Raw genomic sequence first — 18,004 nt, forward strand, 5'->3', positions numbered from 1 at the left:
GTGGCTTACAGACTTGCGTTGCCGCCGAGCTTATCAGCCGTGCATCCAGTGTTTCATATGTCCATGCTTCAGAAGTATCACGACGATCCATCCCACGTGTTAGATTTCAGCACTGTCCAGTTGGACAAGGACTTGTCCTATGAGGAAGAACCGTTAGCTATTCTAGACCGGCATGTTCGTCAGTTGAGATCGAAGAGTTTCCCTTCTGTTCATGTTCAGTGGAGAGGTCAGCCTGCTGAGGCATCGACCTGAAAGTTTGAGTCCGATATGCGAAGCCTTTATCCCCATCTTTTCCCTGATTCAGGTACTTCCTTCTTATGTTCGTTTGAGGATGAACAGTTGTCTTAGAGGTAGAGGTTGTGATGACCCGAAAGGTCATCACTTGATTTAGAAACAAATCCTGTGTTCCGAGGTCTTAAAACCTCCTTTTTTCTTACCTCGATTTGCATGCGTGATCCGGACCTATATCCGAAAAGCCTTTTATGTGAAAATATGAGAAATAGAGATTTCTAGAGTTAAAATTTGATTATGATTGACTTTGGTCAACATTTTGAGCAAACGGACTCGGATCCGTGTTCCGACGATCCCGGGAGGTCCGCAATAAAATATAGGACTTGGGCGTATGCCCGGAAATGAATTCCGAGGTCCCAAGCCTTAGAAATTAATTTTTGAAAGAAATTATTTTGCTGAATTATCTATGAAATAAAGAAAAGAATTTATGTTTGAAACCATTAGTATCGGGCCCATATTTTGGTTCTAAAGCCAGGTACAGGTCTTATATATGATTCAAGTTGAGCCTGTAAAATTTGGTAAGAAACGGACTTGAAATGACATGATTCAGAACCTTAGATGTAAAATTTGGAACTTTGAAAGTTCATGAGATTTCCTTTGATTTTGGTGGTAAATTCATGGTTATTGATGTTATTTGAGGATTTGCTTACACAAGCAAGTCCGTATGATATTTTTAGGTTATTGTACATGTTTGGTTTGGAGCCCCGAGGACTCGGGTGAGTTTTGGATAGCCCGCAGAATGAAATCTAACTTAGGAAAACTGCTGGTATTTTTCAGACCTGCAGGCTTCGCAATTGCGATAAACTCATCGCATTTGCGAAGACTGGATGGGAAGGGAACCTTCGCAATTGCGAAGCTTATGTCGCAATTGAGACCTTAGCAGGTATCGCATTTACGAAATACAGTTCACATTTGGGAAGAAGGCAGAGTTGGGCATACTTCGCAATTGCGAAGCACTTGCCGCAATTGCGAGTTCGCAGTTGCAAACATATCATCGTAATTGCGATATCTGCGACATGCAAATTCATAACTTAGCCGAAAATCTTTCATTTTCAAACCCTTTCAAAACATAAACTCCCTTGGGTGATTTTTCAAAGGCAACTCTTCCTCCAAATCGATTGTAAATCAATTCTAAACCGTTTTCTTCAATTTTTAACATCTTTTCACATGATTTCAACTCAAAATCAAGGGTTTTCATGGGGGAAATTAGATGTTTTGGGTAGAACCTAGGGTTTTCAAATTTTGGGGATTTGGACCTCGATTTGAGGTCTGATTTCAAAATAAATTATATATTTGGGTTCGTGGGGGAATGGGTAATCGGGTTTTGGTTCGAACCTCGATTTTGACTATGTGGGCCCGGGGGCGATTTTTGACTTTTTGGGAAAAACTTTAGAAAACCTATTTTCATGCTTTGGAATTGATTCATTTAGCATTTATTGATATAGTTAAGTAACTTGTGGCTAGATACGAGTGAATTGGTGGTGAATTCAAGAGGTTAAGCGGTGATTGATGCTTCAATTGTGTTTTGTGGCATCGAAGTGAGTGTTTGGTCTAACCTTAGCTTGAGGGATTAGGAGTTGTGTCCTATTTGCTATATGTTATTTGTTGAGTACGATGTATAGGCATCGTGACGAGTATCTACACATTGGTGTCTAGCATGCCCGTGAGTCTTAAATTGAAATCGTTGTGTTCTTAATAAGTACTACAAATGCCTAAGTTGTTGAATCTCTGTGTTGGGCAAGAGTTATGATTAATCTCGTGAAAATTGCTTATGGTTGAGTATTGGATCTAGATGAGGTTTCTTTTGTGAAGTTAAATATTGGAACAAGTTTGGTTATAGCTGATTCCTTTGCCGGGACGTATTTACTTCTTACTATCGACTCCCTTATCGGGATATTATTGTTCCCATATTGTTCCCTTGTCGGGACTCTTTGTGATTGGTGTTGAATTGTATATTGAGATCGGGTTGCATGCTGCAACAATAGTATATTTAGATCGGGTTGTACGCCACAACAATATTACATTTGGATCGGGTTGCACGCATCAACAATATTATATTTGGATCGGGTTGCACGCGGCAATATTGATTTATGGTACGGAGCGGGTTGCACGCCGCAACCGTATTTTTTTATGATTTGGATTGGGTTGCGCGCCGCAATAATAAGGGATAAAAGTGGTTATTGATTTGTCACGTTTTCCTTATTCTTTCTGCTACGAATTTTAAATTGTTCTTTATGCTTTCCTCATGAGTTACTGTTGGTAAATGATATTCCCTCGCAACATGTCCCCCCATCCTTAACTGTATATTTTTGCTTTTTATTTTCCGTTGTATATGATATAATTGCACAGGTTTATTTGGTAGTCTGGTCCTAGACTCGTCACTATTTTGTCGGGGTTAAGCTAGGCACTTACCTGCACATGGTGTCGGTTGTGCTGATACTACACTATGTACTGTGTGTAGATCCCGGAGTAGCAGCTTTCGGACCGTAGCTTTGGGAGGCTGCCTTCAGTCCAGTCGGAGATTCCGAGGTAGTCCTGTAGGCGTCCGCAGACCTTGACGTCTTCTCCTATCCTCTTAGTCTATTTCTTTTACATATTTCAGAGATAGTGTTGTAATAAATCTTTCAGACTTTTATTTATAGTATTCCTAGACAGTCTGTGAAATTGTGACACCAGTCTTGGGTAGTTATTGTATGGATTGGTATTGACATCTTTCTTAAATTATTACATTTCAGTCTTCCGCTTATTAGATTTCCGCTGTTTATCAATTGTTGATTATTAATTGTAAAAGGATTAAAACGGAAAAAGGTAAATAATCCAAATGGTAGGCTTGCCTAGCTTTCACTAGTAGGCGCTGTCACGACTTTCGAAGGTGGGAAATCCGGGTCGTGACAAAATAAGGCGAATGCTATTTCCCTAAGGACCTTCGTTGCTTTTAATATAGTATAAATTAGTTATCTTTTTATTATTGCATAGGAAAAAAGAAAGAAGAATAAAGAAAAGAAGCAAAAAAAAAAGTGAATAAAATTAGATTATGCAGAAAAAAGGAAATAAAAGTAAAAAAGATTTAAATGAAATTAGAAAAGGAACAAGAAATAAAGAGAATGAACAAAAGGCAAAAAAAAAGGAGCCAAAATTGAGCATGAAATCAGATTATGGCGAACAAAGAAAATAAAAAATAATATGGTTAGAAAATAAACATAAAAGGAGAAAAAAGCAAAGAATAAAGAAAAACGATAAAAAAGAAAAGGAGAAAAAAGAGGCAATTGCCCACAAAAACTACAATGAGTATGAAAGGTAAGTTTGATAAAATAAATGGATAGACAACCATAATTAATTTGATTTTTTATGGGTAAACCTATAAAACTAGGGAATCTTCCATAAATGACCCAGGATAAGTTTCAATTTACCAACTTCTACCCATTAATTATAGACTTACCAATACTAGCAGACACATATAAAAATTGAAAACCCAAATAAATAAGGTTCTTTCTCTCCAAGAATCGCATGCAAAGATCGCCTTCCATATTTTTAAGTGTGATCAACAACATTAGATGCAAGATGGAAAGAAAATTTCATAGATGAGGTACATATATATGTGTGTGTGTATATATATATATATATATATATATATTTTTTTTTGATTTTCCAGAAAGCTAATAAGAAAAGAACATTTTTCAATAGGTATGGTTGAAATTAATTGAAATCATATAGATGAGTTAATATACAAAATTTGAGAAAGATTGGAGGTGATTTGGACTGATTTGGTATCAAAATTCGTAGTTAAAATCGAGTTCAAAAAATTCTTCTGCGACACATGTATCAAACATGTATCACGCATGTATCTCACACACAAGTATGCATTGATATACATGTGATACACATTTGATATAAATATCATACATATGTGATACACAAATGATACATAGTGTGATACACATATCACTTTTTTTAATATTCATCTTCTAGTTCGAATTTTTAATTCAAAAAACTTAAAAATTCCACCAAATCATCCAAAAACTGAGATTCAAGCTCCTTAAGATATACTCAATCTATTCTAATAACGCCCACTAAAAAAAACAAAAAATTAACCTTTTTTTGGCTACAAATAGTTAATTGGCTAATATTAATAATATTTTATGAATTAATCAATTCTTGTAATAAGCTAGACATAAATGAACATAACCGGCAGTTTCCCATAAAACTACCTTCAATAAAAGATTGACGTGATTACGGGCTTAGGGCAGCGGCAGGCCCATAGATACAATCAGCACTTCGGCCTTAAGGGGGTACTTGGTATGTAGCTCGATGTTGGGCAGTGGGCGCTGTTCTATCTTTCGAGTCATGTCCTAAAAGATATCCTTCTAAATCAAAAACTATCCCTCTCTTCCAATCAAAACTTAATACTACTCTATATACCTCTATATACCACTTGATCAGTCTTTCTAGAAAACCCTAAAACATGTCGGGCGGGTTTTTCCGGGTAAGTTTTCCTCTTGATTCTCCATTCGTCTTTGTAGATCCAAGCTCCAATTTCGCTTTTATGGCTGATGAGTGATAGATTCAAAATTGTTTTAATTTAGGGTACGTCGGCCGAGCAGGACACTCGGTTCTCTAATAAGCAAGCTAAGCTGTTGAAATCTCAGAAGTTCGCTCCTGAATTGGAACATCTGGTGAGTTCGTTTTGTAGGATTTATTTTATTAGGTGGAAAGTTAAGATGGATATCACGTGGCGACTCCATGGAATGCAAACCCGGCTTTCTTCATTTTGTTCTTAGTTTTGAATTTCTGGAATAGAAGATCCCCTTCATACTTGTTTGATTGTGTTGTGTCTCAAATCTATTATGTGATAGGTGGACATGACCAAAGTAAAGATGGATGTAATGAAACCATGGATTGCCAAACGAGTTACCGAGCTTATTGGTTTTGAAGATGAAGTTCTTATCAATTTCATTTATGGCCTTCTTGAACGAAAGGTAGAATATACATTATACTTGTTTGCTTGACTTAACTATGTTTTGCTAAACAATCGGATTTTAATAATTAACGCTCAGATTTTACTTTTCAACAAATTTTTTTTCAAGAAAGAAGTAACATTAAACTGGTGATGGATTTCAGGTAGTTAACGGCAAGGAGGTTCAAATTTCACTTACTGGATTCATGGAAAGAAACACTGGCAAATTTATGAAAGAGCTTTGGGCGCTACTACTTAGTGCACAGAACAATGCAAGCGGTGTTCCTCAGCTGTTCCTAGAAGCCAAAGAAGAGGAAATGAGAAAGAAGAAGGTGTTTCTCGCTGATTTTTTTTTGTTGCCTTGTGGTTTACCTCTTGTTAGTAGCCTTTTTTCTTCGTTTTTTCTAGGTTGAGACGGATCGAATTGCCAACGAGATTCATAAGAAAAAGGAGAGAGAGAGTAGGGAGCTGGATCAAGAGAAAAGGAAGATGATGGTAACTAAAATAATATCCATGAAAGAGTTATTTTATCCAGAGTTGGGTTTTCTTTTTTAACTTTTGTTTGTGTTTCCCTGGTATCAGCCTGCTTCTGCAATTATTTGGGTTCATATCCTTTACCTCAAACTACTGTAGGACGATTATGCCAGCAATTCGAGACAAAAAAATGCTGCACTGGAGCCAAGTCCGAAACACCAGCCTCGGGTGCGCTCCACAGATGATTTAGACCATGTTGACAGGAATGGCTCAAGAAGAATACACAGGTTAGGATTTGAATTAGCTTTTTCTTTTGGTTTGGTAAGTAAAATGATTTAGTAAAGAAGTATCCGGGGTTTGAAACCCATTGAACCAGGGTACATAGCAAAACCCATCCGGGAGCAACATGAGAGAGCAATACTACATCTTGTTTGATGTCACTAATCTACTTATTTCTTATTTACAGCTTTCTTGTAGTATTGCTCTCTCATGTTGCCCATATCTTCTAGCAATACAGTACCTGATTGTTATCACCAAATGAGTTAGTAAATAAAATCTTATTTCATTCTTTGCCTTCATTATATCGTGTCTCCTCCAGCGTGGGAGTTGAGATTAACGGCGAACAACCAAATAGTTATGCCACGCGCGGAGTACTTTGTTGATCCTATTACCTGAAGTCCTTTATTACTTCCTCAAGCACTTCCTATTAATTAGATACTCCCTCAGTTCCAATTTATGTGAACCTGTTTGACTGGGCACGGAGTTTAAGAAAAATAAAGATTTTTGTAATTTGTGGTTCTAAACAAGTTAAAAAGTGGCCCAGAGAATTTGTGTGGTTATAAAAACTTTTCATTAAGGGTAGAATTGTAAGTTTAAGCTAAATTGTTTCCAAATTTAGAAAGGATTCATTCTTTTTGGAACATACTATAAAGAAAATAGGTTCACATATACTGGAACGGAGGGAGTATGTTAGATAGTTATGTATATAATGTGAATTAGTCCTAGTCCCACATAGAATATGAGTATGATATGTATTGTATAAATAGGGTTCATTATATTATAATTAAATAGAAAATCAATAATAGATTTTTCTTCTGTGCATTCTCATATGATATCAAAGCAATCGTGAAAATCTATTGCCGTTCATAAATTCTAGCGACTCTGCAAGAAAAATAGTATCCGCCAGTGTTGTGCAAAAACCACTACCACCAGGAAGTAGATCAGGGCTCAAGACCAACCCTTAAAAAATCTCTGGCAAAAAAGGACTCGCGGGCCCTTACATGCCGCTGGAAGAATTTCTCAGGCGAAGTTTCGACGTCCACGCGCCGCCACGTGAGTCTGTTTTCGGCTAGTTTTGCAAAACTTCTTCAGGGTTCTCCCCGCAATTCCGGGCCTACCCATCCAATTAAAATTAAATTTTGACCACTTTTATATTTTTCCGGTGTGAATAGTGATTTTCTCGGCATGAACAGTAATTTCTAGAAAATTTATGCTTTTTCCGGAGTAAACATTATAATGGCATTTGTATCAGAAGCCTTTGACTCACAATCCGTTGGATCCAATGCATTGAATTCAATCCAGATGGTTTCTTTACCGTATTATATTGAGTTCCTTCAGTACAAAGCATGTAAATAGACATATTCAGGGATAGATTCCGTTGTTCAAATAGATAGTAACGTGGCTTGTGTCTCCCAATCTTCAACCTCTGAGTCTTGGGTCATTGATTCAGGTGTATTTGATCATATTTCTAGTAACAAATCTCTTTTCACTGCTATTTCATGTTCTCAATCTCTCCCACAGTCGCAATGGCCAACGGGTCTCAAATCATGGCAATTGAATAGTTCAAGCAGTCCACTTCCTTCCTTACCTTTAGATTCAATTCTTTATGTTTTCAGTAGTCCTTTTAATCTGATAACCGTTAGTCGCTTAGCCATATCACTTAAATTCTCTGTTTTATTTCTTGATGACATTGTTTTTATACAGGAATGCAGTACATGGCGGATCATTGGTACTAGACGTGAATCAGATGGACTTTATTACCTTATCATTGCAAAATCACATGGATTCACATCTTTTCTTCCTTCAACAACTTTTCAATTTATTACATAAACGGTTGGGACGTCCCAGTTTGGCGAAACTTTAGAAAATGGTACCTGGTTTATCGCACTTTTCCACTCTAGAGTGCTGACTCATGTCAGCTCGGTAAGAATACCCGCTCCCATTTCCCTCGGCGTCTTGATAATCGGGCAGAGTCACCTTTTACTTTAGTCCATTCAGATGTTTGAGGTTCTAGTTGGGTCAGTTCTACCTTGGGATTTCGCTACTTTGTTAGTTTTATTGATATAATTATTCCTAGTGCACTCGGATATTTTTGATGAAAAATCGATCTGAGTTGTTTTCTATTTTCCAGACCTTTCACGCTGAAATTCAAAATCAATTTTGGGTTTCTATCAGCACATTTCATAGTGATAATGCACTAAAGTATTTGTCTTCCCCATTTCAGCAGTTTATGAACTCTCACGGGATTATTCATCAAACATATTATTCGTACACATCCCAACAAAATGTGGTAGCTAAAAGAAAGAATAAACATCTTATTGAAACAGCTCGTACCCTACTCATACAATCTCATGTTCCATTACGTTTTTGAGGGATGTAGTTCTTACCATATGCTATCTTATTAATCGTATGCGATCTTCAGCTATCCAGAATCAAGTTTCATTCTCTGTCCTGTTTCCTCACTTACCTTTGTTCTCTCTTCCACCCCGTGTCTTTGGGAGCACGTGTTTTGTTCATAACCTTACTCCAGGAAAAGATAAGTTAGCTCTTCCTGCTCTTAAGTGCGTATTTTTGGGTTACTCGAGAACACAAAAGGGATATGAATGCTATTCTCCTGACCTCCAACGGTATAAGTTACCTTCTTTGAAACCCAATCATACTTCAGAGGTCCAGGTAATCGCTTAGATATTTCTAAGGTGCTACCAATTCCATCTTTTGGAGATTCAGTCACTATCTCCCATTCATGTTCCTTTATAACTCCAGCTTCACCACCTACGGCTCCAGTTGCAGCTCCACCACCTATAGCTCTAGTTCCACCACCTAGTGCAGTTCAATCTTTTATAGTTCCACCACTCCTGACTTATCGTTGTCGTCCGTGTCCAGCATCATGCCCATATGATTCACGTCCTGCACCTAACCCTGCTAATACCGCAGACTCGTCTTCTCTTAGTCAACCGATTGCACTACGGAAAGGTATACGGTACATACTTAATCTTAATTCCCATTATGTCGGTTTAAGTTACCATCGTCTGTCATTACCCCATTGTGCATTTGTATCATCTTTGTCCTCTATTTCCATCCCTAAGTCTACAGGTGAAGCACTGTCTCATCCAGGGTGGCGACAAGCTATGATTGACGAGATGTCTGCTTTACATACGAGTGGTGCTTGGGAGCTTGTTCCTCTTCCTTCGGGTAAATCGATTGTTAGTTGTCGTTGGGTGCATGTAGTCAAGGTTGGCCATTAGGTTGATTGACTTAAAGCTCGTCTTGTTGCCAAAGGGTATATAGGTATTTTGGCTCGATTATAGTGATTCTTTCTCTTCCGCGGCTAAAATAGCATCAATCTGTCTTTTTCTATCCATGGCTGCTGTTCGCCATTGGCATCTGTATGAACTAGACATTAAGAATGCTTTTCTTCACGATGACCTTGAGGATGAGGTTTGTGTGGAGCAACCACCCAGTTTTGTTGCTCGGGGGGGGGGCTAGTAGCCTTGTATGTCGGTTGCGCCGGTCCCTCTATGGTCTAAAGCCGTCTCCTCGAGCCTGGTTTGGTATGTTCAGCACAGTTATTCAAGAGTTTGGCATGACTTGTAGTGAAACTGGTCACTCTTTGTTTTATCGGCATTCTGCTTCAAATCTTGGTATTTATCTGATGGTTTATGTTGATATTATTGTTATTACCGACAATGATCAGGATGTTATTACTAAGTTGAAGCAACATCTCTTTCAGCACTTTCAGACTAAGGATCTGAGCGAATTAAAGTATTTTCTAGGTATTGAGGTCACTCAGTTTGGCTCAAGTATTGTAATCTCACAATAGGAGTATGCCTACATTCTTGAAGAGACAGGAATTACAGGTTGTAGACCTGTTGACAGTCCTATGGATCCGAATTCTAAACTTTTGCCAGGACAAGGGGAGCCGCTTAGTGATCCTGCAAGATATAAGCGGTTGATTGGTAAATTAAATTACTTCACAGTGACTAGACCTGACATTTTCTTTCCTGTGAGTGTAGTAAGTCAGTTCTTGGATTCTCCCTGTGATAATCATTAGGATGCAGTTGTCCGCATTCTTCGATATATAAAATCAGCTCCAGACAAAGGATTTTTGTTTGAAGATCGAGGCCATGAGAAAATTGCTGGGTAGTCAGATGCTGATTGGGCAGGATCACCTTCTGATTGACGTTCTATGTTTGGATATTGTGTTTTAGTAAGAGGTAATTTGGTGTCTTGGAATAGCAAGAAACAGAATGTGGTCGCTCGTTTTAATGCAAAAGCAGAATATCGAGCAATGACTGTGGCAGCATGTGAGCTAGTTTGGATCAAACATTTGCTTAATGAGTTGAAATTTGGTAAGATCAGCAAGATGGAACTTGTGTGTGATAATCAAGCTGCCCTTCATATTGCATCAATTCCAGTATTCCATGAGAGAACCAAACACATTGAGATTGACTGTCTCTTCGTCAGAGAAAAGATACTCTCAGGAGATATCGCTACAAAGTTTGTGAAGTCGAATGATCAGCTTGCAGATATTTTCACTAAGTCCCTTATTGGTTCTCGTATTAGTTACATATGTAACAAGCTCGGCACATATGATTTGTATGCACCAGCTTGAGGGGGTGTTAGATAGTTATGTACATAATATGAATTAGTCCTAGTCCCACATAGAATAGGAGTATGATATGTATTGTATAAATAACATTCATTGTATTTTAGTTAAACAGAAAATCAATAATAGATTTTTCTCCTGTGCATTCTCACAAGATAAAAGATAAGACTTAAAACTCAAGGAATTGAGTAGCGCACTATCTCCACCTTGCTGCAAAAATGCAGCTGTCAAGTTTGACTTCTGAATGATTAGTGTAAAGGCACATAAATGGTGAATTGTATTGGAAAAAGAGTTGCTAAAAAGTGGGGACAGATTTCTATTTAGACCAATTTACTTGAGTAAGATGGAGGAGACCCATGAAGTTATGGCGAAAGCATCCTTAACAATGCGGAGGTGCAAACACATGGGGAGCAATGGTAGTCCACGCTACCTTGATCTGCATGAATCTGTGGCTCTACTATCACATGAAACACTTTTAGTATCAAAAGTATCACATGAAACACGCCATTGATACTATCACTTGAAACACTTTTAGTATCGGTAGAGAGTGCATGGCTGTATATTAAGTGTGCACATGTGTTTGAATCATATGAAAAATTGCAACTTATATAATGATATACATTAATCTTGCTTTAGTATCTCAATAATAAACACTTGATCAATTCTTGTATGCAGTTTCTTGTCACGTTTCAGCTGTTAAGGGACTATGTAGTAACTAGTTTTTAGACTGAGTTTGGACGCCATTGTTACAGTCTAAATGAGATTTTGAGATGCTATATGAATTTCAATTCAAATTGCAAATTGTAGTAGCTCTAAGTTTAAAATAAAACTACATTAGAGAAAATTTGTTCAACTTTCCAGAGGGAAATGAGACCAACATATGGGAACATGGAGTAATAACGAAATTTCTTGCGTATAAAAGTTGATGCTAGTAAATACAACAAACAGGGTTATTTTTAATCTGGATTGTTGAGGACAGTGACTAGCTTTGCTTGAGTTTGGATGGCATGAATCCATCCTTAATGGGATTTTAAGATGCTATATAAAATGCAGATCAGATTGCAAACTGTAGTAATTCTAAATCTGGAATAGAAATTTATTAGAGAAAAATTGTTGACTTTCAGAACGGAAAGGGTATAAACATATAGGAACATGGAGGAGTAATGAAGTTTCTTTCCTAAAAAAGTTGATGTTAGCAAATGGAAAGAAGCAAGACTATTTTATAACCTGGTCTAGGGGAGGTTGAGGTATAACGGCATGTTGGTGGATGGAGTGAAGTTGGAAATAGATGGAGGGGTGTTGTCTTTGCTATTAAAAGTCTACAAAAGAGGGAATGTTCCTTTTTGTTGCACTTGTAATCTTCAAAGTTTATCTGCTTACTACCCTGCTCTTTTGCCTATAAAACTTGGGGGCACTTACCTCACTCTCTGGTAATAGTAGTGGCTTGACCTTCTTCATTGTCAGAAAAAAGAAAGAAAGAGTAGTGGCTTGACCTTCTCTTGCTCTGAAAATGATCCCTCCACACCTGTAAGAGGGTACTTGATTGATCTTGTCTCTGAGTTACCAGTTTGTATAAATTAATACCAAATCCCTCCTCTAACACTTTACTTTTGTATGTTATTACTCGTAGAAAACATAATTGTAGAAACTTATCTGCCTTGGCTCAATTCATCCTCCTTTTCCTGTGTGTCGTGCAGGGTCTCTAGATCCCCACGTTCAGCAGATCATTCACCCTCCCCGAGGTATAAATTGTCGTATTTCTTGTGGCCTCGTACACATAGAATACCATTTGTTTGATTCTTTGGATTCTGTGCAGGAGATCAAGGTCAATCAGCAAGTCATTTTCTAATTCAAGGAGTTATTCTGGGTACTTTTTCCATTAAGCTCCTTTTTTTTTTGCAATTGTCCCCCATTTGTTTTTAGATGATATGTATCCTCAGCTTTCAACTTTTACTTTTGCTTTCACTGAAATAATGATGGCATTATCTTTTAAAGTGAAAGGCGCAGGTCACGAAGTACATCCGGATCTCCTTTAGAACGGAGGGGTCGCTCACTTTCATCTGAAAGGGTATACCGCTCTCCACCAAGGCTCTCTGTTTCACCTCGTAGGAAGCATTCACCTCAACAATCTCTCTCTCCACCAAGACACAGGCAAAGATCAACCTCCCGAGTACGTCAAGGGTCACCTTTTGTTGCACGGTATCGAAGACGTTCTCCATTCCGACGTAGGAGGTCTCCCATTCGATGTAGATCGAGGTCTCCCATTCAACGTAGATCGAGGTCTCCGATTAGGCGTAGATCACGATCCCCTATGTGGCGTAGGTCACGGTCTCCAAGTAGACGCTCACCAGGGCGATATAGATCAAGGTCACCTATTAGACGTCGATCACCACTTCTGCGCAGAACACCGAATTCAACAAAACGTAGGTCCCCTTCTCCGGTGGGTCGGGGTTACCACCGATCTCCATTGAGTCCTCGAAGTTCTCTATCTCCAGCACAACGAAAATCCTTCATATCTGGCAGGAAAAGATCCTTAACCCCTGCCAGAAGGTCTATTTCACCTCAAGAATCACTTTCTCCCTCACCCATTTACCGCAAGTCTCCTTCACCAATCAGAAAGAGAATATTGAAGAATGAAAGTTCACCAGTTCAATCTCCTCGGGGAAGGATAAGGTAGTGATACATATCAACTCTCTTGTTTTCTAAGACTTGCTACTGACGATTGTTGTTGTAACTTGCGAGCCCAGAGTTATTAGCTGCCTTGTATACCTATGCTTGTCTTGTGTTGTCTCTGATCAATGAAAATACTGGATTGCTTTGCTTCATAGATAGACTGCACAAATTTTAGGTCCATGGAATTTTTATGTCTTGCTATGCTTGATACACATTGTAGGAGCCGTGTAAAATACTCCCCTATTCGACATGCTCCTCCAGTAAAAACTGAGGCGCATAAAGGATCCAGATCATTGGAACGTAGTCGTCCTATTTCTTCTAGGTCACCACAGAGGGACGTATATGACCGTAAGGATTCACGAAAAAAAGAGTCGCTTTTGCCTCCTCGGCGACGGCGGTCACCATCTGTTTCAGAATCTCCACGCTCCAGATCAGCCTCAGAATCTCCACCAACAAAAAGGGAAAGGAGTCCTAGTGAAAATAGAGGGTATGCTTTCTTTAATTATATTGTTAACACTGCTAGTGATTCATGAATTTTATCTTTGAATCTTAATGTTGTATTTTGATTACTATAGGCCAAAGAGTACTTTGAACCAGAGGGAGAGAAAGACAATTGACACTGACAGCCCAAATCCCGGGAAATTGAGAGAGCACAGAGTTAGTTCTAACATTTCTGCGAAAATTGCAGATGAGAAAGAAATGAACCATTCAAGGTTAGTAAAGGATAATGCGTCATTTAAAATGGGAGAAGTAATTTTGTCCATGGATATTTTAAAGTAATATATTCTGTTTTCCTGATTTTTGCTGGATTGCTGTGGTTCAGGGAGGCCTTTGAGCATAAACCTAGGTCTTCAAGAAAAATTGCTACAACACCTGATCCAAATAAAGATCTTGAAAAGGGGCGGGATGAGGAAGAATTTTCTGAATTTCATAGCCATTCAGATCGCATGGAGTCAAGAAAGCGAAATGAAGTGATGAAGAGGTTTGTTTACAACTGCTTTTCTACATTTAGGCAGCTTTAAATGAATATTTCCTGCATGTTTTATTTGTGGAGCTAGTAAAAGATGCTCAGTCTGTATGCTTCATAATGCTTGTGTATATTTGCATGTCAGTGAAAAATTTTCTGCAATGATGGAGCAAACAAAGGAACTGGATCAACAAAAGTCACCATCAAGCCATAGACACTCTCATTCAGTTAAGAGGGAAAGGGAATCATATGCTGGGGAGAGCTTCAAAGCAGAGAAGGAATACCTGTCTCATGCAAACTATATCAAGGGCAAAGAGCTACTTGAGTCAGAAACTCCCCTCACTTCATCAAGGAAAGTTGAGCAGAATGATCAAAGTGGTGATGAGGGTTCTGCTTCTGAGGAAAGTGAAAAGCGTAGAGCTAAAGTTAAGGAAAAAAGAAAGCATAAGAGGTCTGGCAAATATGAGTCATCGTCAGATGATAGTTATGACTCTGATGTTGAGGATAGGAAGGAGGCTAAAAGGAGGAGGAAAGAGGAGAGGAGATGGAAGAAAGAGGAGAAGCGTAGGCGTCGGGAGGAGAGACAGCGCAGAAAGGAAGAAAGACATGCCCAGAAACTAAAATCGAAGTCAGCTAATGCCATGTCTTCGCCATCAGATACGGAGAGAAATCCTGATTGCCATGCTTCTTATGATGAGCATCTGAGGAAGGGGGATGTCGAGGAGTCAGAGTCCATGCAGAAAAGGCTTGAGATTGAGCTGCGGGAGAAGGCTCTTGAATCTCTCAGAGCAAAAAAGGGCATCAGCCATTAAGATTCTTGCTGCTTTTGGACATTATTGAGCTGCTATTCTTGTCTTAATAGTTTTCTCTTTCAGCTTGCTTTATCTAACTAGAACTAAATGTTTACTATGGATATGTTTATGATATTTAATGTAGTCTATCTTTACCTCTGGCAGCTGAATTGCATTAAAGAGGGTTTCCTGAGCTAGTGTCTTGACATCAACTTTATGCTGACCTACCTGCTAGACATTCTGGTAAAAATTGTCTTCCCTTTCCTGGGAATGTATTTGTTCCTAATCCACTGGAAATCTTCTTTTGTTGGCTCCTTATAGCCTTGAATGGCATTCTTGTTTATTGGTCCTTTATTAACTACAAGATTTAATCTTTATGTTAAAGTGTGTTTTTTGCTTGAAAGACGAATTTGAGTGATGTTACACTTAGAAGAAATGCCAGGTTTAGGGCATTGACTGATCCAAATTATTTATATTTGGCTTATTACCTTATCATGAAGGTTTTCAAATTTTCCCCTTCTATGATATTGTTTCTAAGTTGACTTTCTGGTTAATTGATAGATCATAATATTGTCCACTAGATGACCTCGTTCAGCAGACATGTGCAGCTCAATATGTGGATCTCCAATACAGGTGATGTGTTACCATCCTTAATTGGCTGCGTTAGATAGTAGGGTAGAATGCCTATTGGTTGGAGCTTTTACCCTTAAATGTAAACTTAAATCTTATTTAGGTCTCATGGTATTGAGTGCTGATTTACCTTGTCTGGCTGGCAGCTTGACTTGCTCTCCAGAATGTGATTTGCTTTATATGATGAGCTGAGTTCGTGTTTGTGTTGTCACTGTGTTTGTATCAGTAGTTGAGACAGTACTGGTGCATTATATTGTTTCTTATTATATCTTGCTAATGTTATGGTGCTACTGTTTTTTTTTTTAAATCTTTCTTTGAGCTGAGGGTCTATCGGAAATCTTTCTACCTTCCCAAGGTTTTTTTGGGGGTGGGTGGGTGGTGAAGGTCTAGGTACATACTACCCTTCCTAGACCCTACTTGTGGGATTACACTGAGTTTGTTATTGTTGTTGATATTCAAATTTTTTTCTAGACATTCCTGATATCCATATAAAGCAAAAAAAAAAATCTTCGTGCCTGCTTTATTACCTGGCAGATATGGTCTTCGTGCTTTTTGATAGTTCATTTAGGTAGTTTCATGGGTTATGCCAGGTTTCTAATCCTATCAGACTGGCTATTATCAAATTATTCCATGCATATAGATGTGTGCTCGTTCATATCAGGATAAATTCTTGTACTTGCACTGTTTATATGATATGGAATGAGTTCAATTTGGATATCGCCTCGGATAACTTCTCCTTTACCTCCTATATTATTCTGAAGAAGCTAAGTTGTCTAGTATCATAAACATAAGCTAAAGCTTTTCTCAAGGATTCTAGAGTAGTGGAAGGGGCATGTAAAGGAAGGTATGTCCAGGACTTCTTATGCTTTGATGGACAAATGGAAAGAGAGAATCCAGCTATGGATAACAGCTGCAATTTTCGTTTTTATTCAGACCCTATGGCATCCTTTTGGATGTCCGGTAAGAGACATAATATTAGCCGTTTAGATTATTGTGCCATGTCTGTAGGTACATAGGTCTCCTTTTCTTATCCACTAGGTAGTAACTTACTTATTACACTATTCTCAATTCCTCAAGGTTGTACGAGCTGTAGTAGAGGTGGAGCCATGCCTTGGAAGGTTTTTTTTCCGGAGAAAGGAGTGATCTGCTGAGAAAAAAATGGATGAAACGATATTAGTAGCTTAAATTGTTTATATTCCGTAAATGAAGTAGCTTAAATTTATTCAGTTTACCTTTCCCTTCCAAGTTATTGTGGTCGGATAGCTGTACATGAGTCCATGTTTCTCTGCTCAAGAGTTTGGTTTGTGAATGAGTTATAGTGGGATTATAATATGGGGACTAGAATACAAAGACAAAATAATGATGGGATTATTAAATAGATATAACTTATATTCGTATATTTCATTGGACTAAAAATGGAATATATGAGGTATAATGTAAAATAATTTTTTGATTTTTACTAAGATAAATTTGGATAAATTTTTAATTTTATTTTTAACCTTGACTTTCTTAAAGGTTTTGGGTGAAAGAGCATTGGTGTTTGAGACATTATCTTTGTCTTTAGATGGATCCTGTGATAAAATGCCGTCATTAGTGATCATGCTTGTGAAATATAGATGATGTCCTAATCATAATCAAAATATTGTGCGGTGTGGTTCAGCATTGGGTTGGTTTTAGCGGAGTTCCCGTAATTGGCCGTATTTCATAACTGCTGTCCTTTTTGTGCAAGCTTCAGCTAAGATTTACTGATATGGTAGGATGTACCAAATGCTATGCAATAGTGTAATATTAATGACTAGAAGTTACCATTTTGTCATATTGTTCTGTACCAAATTGCTCAAAAATACTTTGTTGAAAAGTATAGATAAATTATTACTATTAGGTAGATTTTGATGAACAATTTAATAGATAAGTCGATTACAGATAACACAAAATCATGCCAATCTAGTAGAGTTTGATGAACAATTAAATAAGCACAAAATCATGTCAATTGGATAAACTTCGATGACCAATTTCACAGAAAGGTAGTAAATATTGCTTAAACTCTACCAATTCGGTAGAGAATCCTTGAAGAGGAATAACTGTGTGCGCTTGTCTGGGGTCTCTTATGGGGCCATTCATGTCAATAACCCTGTCCTGATGCACCAAAAAGCTGAACCTACAATATTAGTGAGAGTAGGAAACCCAGAATAGTCAGCCTAGGCTAAGATACAGAAATTAGTAGTTGTTGCAGTGAAGAGGTTGAACAGGTTCTAATGCGGATAAGGATTCATATACCAATGTTTTCTATTAAATAGCGGTAAGATATGGCAGTTTTAGTGGAGAAATCATAGTTTAAT

At 38.0% G+C, this 18,004-nt stretch overlaps 1 protein-coding gene and 1 long non-coding RNA gene across 4 annotated transcripts; both read left to right on the forward strand.

The window, feature by feature from the left end:
- The first annotated feature begins 4,535 nt into the window (after nt 1–4,535).
- LOC107818409 (uncharacterized) lies at nt 4,536–15,873 on the forward strand. 3 transcript variants are annotated; one of them, XM_075222874.1, is made up of 15 exons: nt 4,536–4,774; nt 4,875–4,964; nt 5,145–5,267; nt 5,410–5,577; nt 5,654–5,740; nt 5,879–6,006; nt 12,302–12,346; nt 12,421–12,471; nt 12,600–13,277; nt 13,498–13,764; nt 13,853–13,990; nt 14,101–14,259; nt 14,390–15,278; nt 15,597–15,668; nt 15,769–15,873. In XM_075222874.1, exons 1-13 carry the CDS (start codon nt 4,754–4,756, stop codon nt 15,054–15,056), a joined length of 2,622 nt encoding a protein of 873 aa, XP_075078975.1. In that variant the 5' UTR covers nt 4,536–4,753; the 3' UTR covers nt 15,057–15,278; nt 15,597–15,668; nt 15,769–15,873. The 3 variants fall into 3 exon arrangements, with proteins under 3 accessions (XP_075078975.1, XP_075078974.1, XP_075078976.1); XM_075222873.1 differs by having other exon boundaries at nt 15,812–15,873; XM_075222875.1 differs by lacking the exons at nt 12,302–12,346; nt 12,421–12,471; nt 12,600–13,277; nt 15,597–15,668; nt 15,769–15,873 and having other exon boundaries at nt 4,607–4,774; nt 14,390–15,228.
- Nucleotides 15,874–16,490: 617 nt separating this feature from the next.
- LOC142164654 (uncharacterized) lies at nt 16,491–16,891 on the forward strand. The gene is made up of 2 exons (XR_012695507.1): nt 16,491–16,625; nt 16,743–16,891. It is a non-coding gene; the product is annotated as an uncharacterized LOC142164654 (long non-coding RNA).
- The last annotated feature ends 1,113 nt before the right edge of the window (nt 16,892–18,004 follow it).

The sequence above is a fragment of the Nicotiana tabacum genome, chromosome 10, assembly GCF_000715075.1.
Source record: "Nicotiana tabacum cultivar K326 chromosome 10, ASM71507v2, whole genome shotgun sequence".
Classification (NCBI taxonomy): Eukaryota; Viridiplantae; Streptophyta; class Magnoliopsida; order Solanales; family Solanaceae; genus Nicotiana; species Nicotiana tabacum.